At 40.5% G+C, this 10799-nt stretch overlaps 1 protein-coding gene and 1 long non-coding RNA gene across 3 annotated transcripts; one reads left to right on the top strand and one right to left on the bottom strand.

Moving 5' to 3' along the window:
* Positions 1-3022: 3022 nt before the first annotated feature.
* On the bottom strand, positions 3023-4743 carry LOC118938194. The gene is made up of 3 exons (XR_005035446.1): positions 4537-4743; positions 3485-3544; positions 3023-3339 (listed from the first exon to the last, which is right to left on the bottom strand). It is a non-coding gene; the product is annotated as an uncharacterized LOC118938194 (long non-coding RNA).
* Positions 4744-4885: 142 nt separating this feature from the next.
* LOC110495076 (zinc finger protein 883) lies at positions 4886-10209 on the top strand. Of its 2 annotated transcripts, XM_036940163.1 has the most exons (3): positions 4901-5040; positions 5933-6098; positions 7826-10209. In XM_036940163.1, the coding sequence occupies exons 1-3, from the start codon at positions 5032-5034 to the stop codon at positions 9520-9522; spliced, it is 1872 nt and encodes a 623-aa protein (XP_036796058.1). In that variant the 5' UTR covers positions 4901-5031; the 3' UTR covers positions 9523-10209. The 2 variants fall into 2 exon arrangements, 1 of the variants encoding a protein (XP_036796058.1); XR_005035444.1 differs by lacking the exon at positions 5933-6098 and having other exon boundaries at positions 4886-5040; positions 7826-8156.
* The last annotated feature ends 590 nt before the right edge of the window (positions 10210-10799 follow it).

Here is a 10799-nt window from a genome sequence, read left to right as displayed (position 1 = left end):
CATCTGTAGTGTGGTGTAATCTATTTTGTTATGTTGAGTTGAATTATGTTTAGTTGAATTACGTAGAAGAGACCAGGATATATTGTGCGCCTGAGTTCCAAAACAACAATGCTATAGTCATGATAATGAGAATAAAATAAGTTTGAAACAATTGATGGAGAAACATATCTTACAGGAGATACACATTTGCTCCAATAAGTGACCACCCGCCCCTCCCGTGCTTAGTTGCAGTATGACGTGTAATCTACATCATATTAACCATCTACAGTCGTGGCCAAACGTTTTGAGAATGACACAAATATTAATTTCCACAAAGTTTGCTGCTTCAGTGTCTTTAGATATTTTTGTCAGATGTTACTATGGAATACTGAAGTATAATTACAAGCATTTCATAAGTGTCAAAGGCTTATGTTGACAATTACATGAGGTTGATGCAGTGCCAATATTTGCAGTGTTGACCCTTCTTTTTCAGGACCTCTGTAATCCGCCCTGGCATGCTGTCAATTAACTTCTGGGCCACATCCTGACTGATGGCAGCCCATTCTTGCATAATCAATGCTTGGAGTTTGTCAGAATTTGTGGGTTTTTGTTTGTCCATCCGCCTCTTGAGGATTGACCACAAGTTCTCAATGGGATTAAGGTCTGGGGAGTTTCCTGGCCATGGAACCAAAATATCGATGTTTTGTTCCCCGAGCCACTTAGTTATCACTTTTGCCTCATGACAAGGTGCTCCATCATGCTGGAAAAGGCATTGTTCGTCACCGAGAAGTTGCTCTTGGAGGATGTGTTGGTACCATTCTTTATTCATGGCTGTGTTCTTAGGCAAAATTGTGTGTGAGCCCACTCTTGGCTGAGAAGCAACCCCACACATGAATGGTCTCAGGATGCTTTACTGTTGGCATGACACAGGACTGATGGTAGCGCTCACCTTGTCTTCTCCGTACAAGCTTTTTTCCGGATGCCCTAAACAATCGGAAAGGGGATTCATCAGAGAAAATGACTACCCCAGTCCTCAGCAGTCCAATCCCTGTACCTTTTGCAGAATATCAGTCTGTCCCTGATGTTTTTCCTGGAGAGAAATGGCTTATTTGCTGCCCTTCTTGAAACCAGGCCATCCTCCAAAAGTCTTTGCCTCACTGTGCGTGCAGATGCACTCACACCTGCCTGCTGCCATTCCTGAGCAAGCTCTGTGCTGGTGGTGCCCCGATCCCGCAGCTGAATCAACTTTAGGAGACGGTCCTGGCGCTTGCTGGACTTTCTTGGCGCCCTGAAGCCTTCTTCCCAACAATTGGACTGCTCTCCTTGAAGTTCTTGATGATCCGATAAATTATTGATTTAGGTACAATCTTACTGGCAATGGTTCCAAGCACCACCCTCCTTTTGAAGCTTCCAGTCTGTTATTCAAACTCAATCAGCATGACAGTGATCTCCAGCCTTGTCCTCGTCAACACTCACACCTGTGTTAACAAGAGAATCACTGACATGATGTCAGCTGGTCCTTTTGTGGCAGGGCTGAAATGCAGTGGACATGTTTTTTGGGGGATTCAGTTAATTTGCATGGCAAAGAGGGACTTTGCAATTCATCTGATCACTCTTCATAACATTCAGGAGTATATGCAAATTGCCATCATACAAACTGAGGCAGCAGACTTTGTGAAAATTAACATTTGTGTCATTTTCAAAACTTTTGGCAATGACTGTACTCTATTAAAGGGGGCACTGATCTGTAGGCCTATGTGACGTGTGACATTAGTTGCCCTGCATCAAAAAGATCATGCATCATGCATGTTAATATCTTAATAAGGTTTCAAAATATACAGTACCAGTCAAAAGTATTAGAACACCTACTCATTCAAGGGTTTTTCTTTATTTTTTACTATTTTCTACATTGTGGAATAATAGTGAATACATAACTATGAAATAACACATGGAATCATGTAGTGAGCAAAAAAGTGTTAAATCAAAGTATATTTTTGATTCTTCAAAGTAGCCACCCTTTGCCTTAAAGACTGCCAAGAGTGTGCAAAGCATTCTCTCAACCAGCTTCATGAGGAATGACAGAGTGATTCATTCCTCATGAAGCTGGAGAGAATGCCAACAGTTTTGAAGGATTCCTATATATGCTGAGCACTTGTTGGCTGCTTTTCCTTCACTCTGCGGTCCAGCTCATCCCAAACCATCTCAATTGGGTTGAGGTTGGATGATTGTAGAGGCCCGGTCATCTGATGCAGCACTCCATCACTCTTCTTATTGGTCAAATAGCCCTGATACAACCTGGAGGTGTGTTGGGTCATTGTCCAGTTGAAAAACAAATGATAGTCCCACTAAGCACAAACCAGATGGCATGGCGTATCGCTGCAGAATGCTGTGGTAGCCATGCTGGTTAAGTGTGCACCTTGAATTCTAAATAAATGACAGTGTCGCCAGGAAAGCACCCCCACACCTCCTCCTCCATGCTTCATGCTGGGAAGCACACATGGGGAGATCATCCATTCACCAACTCTGTGTTTCACAAAGACACGGCGGTTGGAACCAAACATCTCAAATGTGGACTCCTCAGACCAAAGGACACATTTCCAACGGTCTAATGTCCATTGCTGTGTTTCTTGGCCCAAGCAAGTCTCCTCTTCTTATTGGTGTCCTTTAGTAGTGGTTTCTTTGTAGCAATTCGACCATGAAGGCCTGATTCACACAGTCTCCTCTGAACAGTTTACGTTAAGATTTGTCTGTTAGTTGAACTCTCCAAAGCATGTATTTGGGCGGCCATCTGAGGTGCAGTTAACTCTAATGAACTTACCCTCTGCAGCAAAGGTAACTCTGGGTCTTCCTTTCCTGTGGGGGTCCTGATTTGAGCCAGTTTCATCACAGCGCTTGATAGTTTTTGTGACTGCACCTGCAGAAACTTTCATAGTTCTTGACATTTTCCGGATTGACTGACCTTCATGTCTTAAAGTAATGATGGACTGTCGTTTCTCTTTGCTTATTTGAGCTGTTCTTGCCATAATATGGACTTGGTCTTTTACCAAATAGAGCTATGTTCTGTATACCATCCCTACCTTAACACAACTGGAACCCAAAATAGTTCTCCTATGGGGACAGCTGAAGAACCCATTTTGAAATCCTGTTTTCTAAGAGACTACCCTGCATGTGTCACAGGTGTAACCAAGGTCCTATAATGAGTGACATAATCCTCGCCTCGTCCATGGAGGCTCCACTGTTGATCCTGGCAACGGCTCAAAGGTTCTGAGCACGGTCGCTAGGCGACGGTCCAGGGTGGAGAGGGGCCACGGGAATAGAGGATCATGAAAAAGAGAGTCCCTCATGACATCACAGACTGTACTGGGGCAGGGAGAGGAGACTCAGACAGACACAGGAGGGTAATAAATTATATTTTTCATTTATCATGTTCTCTCCTCTAGGTGAGTATATATATTCATGATAACACAACTTATGTCTTAATTTTTAATCATGTACCATGTTATACCTGCAGCACTGCTCCACAGGTGTCAGGATAGAGGGTTCATCTGTAGAGTGACGTCCAAACCTGTAGTCAGCACACAGACAGTGTCAATGTTACAATCAACTAACGTTAGTTAAACCTGTAGTCAGCACACAGACAGTGTCAATGTTACAATCAACTAACGTTAGTTAAACCTGTAGTCACCACAGTGTCAATGTTACAATCAACTAACGTTAGTTAAACCTGTAGTCAGCACACAGTGTCAATGTTACAATCAACTAACGTTAGTTAAACCTGTAGTCAGCACACAGTGTCAATGTTACAATCAACTAACGTTAGTTAAACCTGTAGTCAGCACACAGACAGTGTCAATGTTCGTTAGCTAGCATTCGAGGGCTGACTGTTCTCTATTTGTGCAGTGTAAAAATAAAATGTTGGTAATTTGTGTAGTCTTACTACTGCAGTAGGCTACTGCTTGTCCATGTGATCGCTAACAGCAAGAAACCCAGACGAGAGAAACGTGAAAGCATTCAGGCAGCAGAGATGAGCTTGTCATTAGCTAGCTAACGTTTGCTTTATAGTTACAATATAGCTTTGTTTGTTATTTTGAAATTACATCTTTGTTTATTTATTGTATACAAGTTATATACATAGACAGAAGGGAGTTAGTTATAAATACAGTACATTTGGCTGTAGTTTAGTTTAGAAGAAAGACTTACGCAGGGGTGTAAAGTACTTAAGTAAAAATACTTTAAAGTACTACTTTAGTAGTTTTTGGGTGTATCTGTACTTTACTATGTATATATTTGACAACTTTCACTTCACTACATCCCACAAGAAAATAATGTAATTTTCCCTAAAGCCCAAAAGTCCTAATTACATTTTGAATTCTTAGCAGGACCGAAAATGGTTCAATGCGCACACTCTGGCAGACTCAATAAACAGAACTTATTTGTTTGTAAATGCTGTCTGACTATCCGGCTATCCGTACATTTGAAAAAACAAGAAAATTGTGCCGTCAGGTTTGCTTAGTATAAGGACATTTTAATTATTCATACTTATATTTGAACAATTACCTCAACGTTGTATCTTTCCATAATTCCTCTCCGTGTAAATAGATTCCCACTAATACGAACTAATTGGCTGACAGGGACAATGTTGTTCGAGAACCAGATACTCCCTCGCGCGAGAGAAGCCTGTTGAGATACTCCCTCTTTGCGCATGTGTTCCAAGTGGCTGTCAGGTGAAAGTAGACGATATCAGACAACAGGATCCTAAGGGAAAGGGGGTGTTGAACGTTTTCTTCACTTTTATAGATCAGGTCAAATGTTATCCAGGAACTTTCTGAAGTAATATTAGGCTACATGAGACGTTTATTTGTTCTAACTTATTTAAGTTTTGATATTTAAATAGATGTTCGATTGCTCTGGTCTAGGGGCGCATCAGTCGCAGCCTTGAGAATCGGATTTTTTTCTCAGCAACTCCCTAGTCATTATCTGAACACTACAACAAAGTAGTTCAACTGTACCCTACAACATGTAATGCCATACAAATAAACAATAGCTTCCACAATGGATCGGGTAAGTATGTATGCCTGCTGTGTTGTACAAAAGGTCTAGGCCTAGTTTTCATCATCTTGGATCCTCCACATTCATGTGTTGGGTTTAAACGGCTGGACAAAAAAACACGACGGAAAAACTTGTTGGGATTTTTTTCTTCAACAAAGTAGCCTACTACTACTACTATATCATGTTTAGGAATCTGTGACTGACCTAATTATCTCTCCTCCCTCCCAAAGTGTTCACATTCCTTCGCTGATTTCGAACACATTATCCATTATTTGACCAGATACTCAAGTGGCCGCTCAAACAAAGAAAATAAATGTCTTTAAAAATGGAAGGAAATCGGAAAAAGGCAAGATCAGGTGGGACCATTATAGCCAACGAGAGGGCAGACATGCGTGTTGCCACAGAGTCTAACTTCTATTTAGCATTTACATTTATGTAGGATTAGGCATAACGCTAGAAGTGTTGTTAGGGTTAAAATCACATGTTAATAAGGACAATGGTAGAAATGGGCGTGGTTTATGGCTTTGTTTGCGGTAACTAGTGACAAGTCACTACTACCATATAAAGTGTCCTATTTTTATCAATACACTCTTAACAACCTAATCGTTACGAATTTTATATTTGATCAAATAAAACAGAATACAGATTTTGGGCCCAGTTATCCCTCTCGCTTCACCTCTTCATCGCTGTTTGAAAGGAAATGACTGGTATGAGATATATGGTGGAAACTAGCCCATTCCTCCATCAGTCAATGCTCTTCGATGAGTGGGAAGTAGTGAACGATTCAGCATTTGAGGAAAAATGAGATATCCTAGGGATGCACCCAAAATCAGAGGTTTGGAATAAATTAATAAAATATTTGGTTTAATTTTAATCAATGTAGAATACTTATTGTGGCCAACAGGACAAAGCTAGCCCGTCCCCCTTCACCCCTCTGGAGTCCCCAGGTCAAATGTCTCCCTGTACATTACTGCTGGGTCTGGTTGACTGCAGGAAAACACCGGGGCAGAGTGGAACTGAGAGAGGAGAAGAGGAACATGGAGATGTGATTTCATTAAGTAAGAACCATGGTGTGTGGATGAGACTACAGTCTGCTTCAGTAACAAATTATTGATTTAAGCATATATTGATTAAAATATCTGGTCGATTTTAAGAAGTGTAACTTGGTAAAAAAAGAACAACGTTTGATTTCACATCATTTTAACATTCTGTCATAAAGAGCAAGTGCTCAACTAAATACAAAACAAGTTTCTCATCTCAAGAGGTTACATAGAAATAAATACTATAGTAAGAGCCAAATAAAGTAACAGGGTTGACTTAACAGGGGACGACTGAAAACAACAAAACCGCTGGATTACATGGCTAAAATAGGCCTTTAAATCAGCCATGAATCTGCTTGTGACAGGGGGAATGGATCTAGTATTGTGCAACAGGAAGTAGTAATTGAATGCAGTCTTCACATAAAAAGTTATTGTTAAAACATCTCTCATGTCTGTGTCTGGATAGAAGGGTTGAGATGCTCAGTTCTCCACCACAAAACAGCAGTAAATTGATAAAGAGTAGAACCAGCTCACCTGCTTTTACTCTGATTTGACTATTAGATGTTCAATGTTTCTTATGCAAAAAAAAAATATATATATATCTATAATTCTCCCCCAATTTTTTTTTAAAGAATAGTTTAGCCATATTAAAAAGAGAGTTCAGTTCATGTAACAGGGTTAACCTTAAAATGAGGGACAGACGTAAATGAATCACTAATCACATGAAATAAATCACGTTCAGGAATGACTGTCAAAGTAACCAAATAACTAGTGCTTTACATGCACACTAATCATTTCCTATTAAACTGATTATGGCAGTAGGCTGAGTATGTCATTAGTCATGTAAACATCTTACTCTGCTGATCTTAATTGGTGTAAGGTCATAACCGAAGTAAGGATACACCTTTAAAAACACCTGGTTTTCTGAACAATCTTTAGAATGATTAGGACATGTAAACACTTTAATCAGAGTTATAGAGGTGTATTTAATCTGTGTGTGTGCTAACACAAGCAGCGCCAGCTAACATGTTTTGACCGAGTGCAGTGAGTTCAGGAAAAACTGAAAGTATGCAGCTTTTTTTATCTGAACTCAATCAAATATGCTTAAAATAACATGTTCGCTGTTGTAGAAAGTTTATTTTGATCGCCTATTTTTTGCATTTATCAAAGTCTAGCCTGATTTCAGCCGTGTCCATATAAACAGGTTTATGAGGGAAATTGTTCTACTTTCCAAGCTTGTCAATGTTTAAATCAAACTCCTATACTAATTGACTTCACAATAGTCATATTATTATGCGCTTGTAACCGTACTCAATGATGGTAAACCTACGAGTAATTATTGTATTAGGTGGGTTAAAATCTTTCTAGAAGTTTTGACAGAGGGACCTGTCAAAATGCTGAATTGTGTCACTTTAGCAAGTGTTTATTCATATAAAAAATCAAATTAATTAAATACTCCATCCATGTGCTTCTACACCTGCATTGCTTGCTGTTTGGAGTTTTAGGCTGGGTTTCTGTACAGCACTTTGAGATATCAGCTGATGTACGAAGGGCTATATAAATACATTTGATTTGATGTGTTCTGTAATAAATGGCACTTTATTTCATATAACAGAGATTTAAAATGGAATATTGGTGCACAATTATTACTGGAAAAATATCAGAAGGACGCAAAAGGCATTCATTTAATGGAAATACCGATCTGTTTATGGACCCATATTTGCAGAACTTAATGATTTAATGTCTTTGTTTCACAGGGGACATCCCTCATCGTTGCTCTCTCAGTGGGAGGGGCTTATCATCTGGGGCACCTCGACAACATCATGATGCTGACGAGAAAGAGCAGAGTCCCTCCAGATCAGAAGACCTCAAGAAACACCAGCAGAGATGTATAGGGAAGAAACCTCACCACTGCTGCTTTGACTGTGGGAAGAGTTTTGCTAAACAGAAGGAATTGATCATTCATGAGCGGATTCACACCGGTGAGAAACTGTACCACTGCTCTCAGTGTGGGAAGAGTTTAGCTGATTCTAAAACCTTAAATTCTCATCAGAAAATTCATACAGGTGAGATACCGTACCCCTGCTTTGATTGTGGGAAATACCTCAATCAATCAGGAGCCCAGACAACACACAAACACGTATACTCAAGAGAGAAACCTTATCGCTGTGATCAGTGTGGGAAGTGCTTTAGTCGATCAGGAGACCTGACTAGACACCAACGTATACACACAGGAGAGAAGTCTTATACCTGTGATCAGTGTGGGAAGAGCTTTAATAAATCAGGACACCTGACTATACACAAACGCATACACACAGGAGAGAAGCCTTATAGCTGTGATCAGTGTGGGAAGGGCTTCAGTCGATCAGGAGACCTGACTAGACACCAACGCATACACACAGGAGAGAAGCCTTATCGCTGTGATCAGTGTGGGAAGAGCTTCAATAATTCAGGACAACTGACTACACACCAACGCATACACACAGGAGAGAAGCCTTATAGCTGTGATCAGTGTGGGAAGAGCTTCATTCGATCAGGAGACCTGACTACACACAAACGCCTACACACAGGAGAGAAGCCTTACAGCTGTGATCAGTGTGGGAAGAGCTTCAATCAGTCAGGACACCTGACTTTACACCAACGCATACACACAGGAGAGAAGCCTTATAGCTGTGATCAGTGTGGGAAGAGCTTTGCTCGAGATTTCACTCTGACTACACATCAGCGAACACACAGAGGAGAGAAGCCTTATAGCTGTGATCAGTGTGGGAAGAGCTTTGCTCGAGATTCCACCCTGACGACACACCAACGCATACACACAGGAGAGAAGCCTTATAGCTGTGATCAGTGTGGGAAGAGCTTCAATCATTCAGGATCCCTGATTATACACCAACGCATACACACAGGAGAGAAGCCTTATAGCTGTGATCAGTGTGGGAAAAGCTTCAATCATTCAGGATCCCTGACTGAACACCAACGCATACACACAGGAGAGAAGCCTTATAGCTGTGATCAGTGTGGGAAAAGCTTCAATCATTCAGGATCGCTGACTACACACAAACGCATACACACAGGAGAGAAGCCTTATAGCTGTCATCAGTGTGGGAAGAGCTTCAATCAATCCGGCGACCTGACTACACACCAACGCCTACACACAGGAGAGAAGCCATATAGCTGTGATCAGTGTGGGAAGAGCTTCAATCAGTCAGGACACCTGACCACACACCAACGCATACACACAGGAGAGAAGCCTTATAGCTGTGATCAGTGTGGGAAGAGCTTCATTCAATCAGTAGAGCTGACTAGACACCAGCGAATACACACTGGAGAGAAATCTTACTCCTGTCTTTGTGGAAAGTGGTTTGCTCATTCAGGGTCACTGATAAAACACCAGGAAGTACAAACATGTCGTCTTTCATCTCCCTTCTCTCTGGCACCGGTTCCAGATCCCTAAATACAGTTTCAATAGAAAACATCTTGTGAAGAGTCATCCATCTCCCATTCGCTAACAGTTTACTAAGTCTGATTACCATGGTAACCTGTGTAGCATGATATGCAGCTCTGGATCCATATTTCTCAAGCGTCTTGAAGTAGGAGTCCTGTGTGTGTCGTGGGGTGTTCATAGCTGTATCTATTTCATTAACTCCTACTATCCATTAAAAAATGTAGAATAATGTTTAAAAAATGGTAGGTGCATATTCATGTGTGATGGAAATGTTGTCTGAAGAGAGAGCCTTGAATTGTACATCATGTCTCATACAAACATTGGTTCCTGTAGGTGATGGGTAGAGATATGAGGGGGACAAGGTCATGACCCCCTCAGACCTTTTGGCAGAATGTCCAGAATATGTTCTATAAGTTAAGATAGGAGACGGTCATGACCCCCTCAGACCCTTTGGCAGAATGCCCAGAATATGTTCTATAAGTTAAGATAGGAGACGGTTCCAGTCACATGCAGGATCCAAACGTTAATGATGAACAATGTAAATCATGCAAATATAACTTGTCTGTGTTAGCAGTGTATAAGAGAACTAACGGGACTGCCCCGAAAGAGCTCCTGACCAACGTGTACTATGGTGCATTAAGTTTGTTGGAATCTCTCCAGCTTGCTGATAATAAAGAATGATTCATTTCAGTTTGACTTTGAGGCTTTGGTGGTAATTTCCATGACACGTATTCAATACAAAAACAAATTATGTGAAGGAGATGTGTCGCGCTGCATGAGGCACTGACTGATACTGAGGCACTGACTGGCACTGATACTGACTACCTTTTTTTAAGGGATCTATGACCAACAGATCTGTAATCCCAGTCATGTGAAATCCATAGATTAGGGTCTAATTCATTTAGAACAGTTTACTGATTTGTTTATATGAACTGTAACTCAGTAAAATCTAACAAATTGTTGCATGTTGTGTTTCTATTGTTCAGTGTAATAATTATAGAAGAAACTGATTGAATAAATGAATGGGCCTCCTACTGCTTTAGGTGTTTTGGGTCAGAACTCTTTCAATGTGACTTACACCCATCAGAGTATCTGTGCCCTGGAACAGCTTACTGTCACAGATAATATATAATATCTACAGGTAATATATAATATATACAGGTAATATATAATATCTACAGGTAATATATAATATATACAGGTAATATATCATATCTACAGGTAATATATAATATATATAGGTAATATATAATATCTACAGGTAATATATAATATCTACTGGTAAT

Source organism: Oncorhynchus mykiss, chromosome 13 (assembly GCF_013265735.2).
Source record: "Oncorhynchus mykiss isolate Arlee chromosome 13, USDA_OmykA_1.1, whole genome shotgun sequence".
Classification (NCBI taxonomy): domain Eukaryota; kingdom Metazoa; phylum Chordata; class Actinopteri; order Salmoniformes; family Salmonidae; genus Oncorhynchus; species Oncorhynchus mykiss.
Note: the sequence above shows the minus strand (reverse complement) of the source record. Positions and strands in the feature narration are given on the sequence as shown.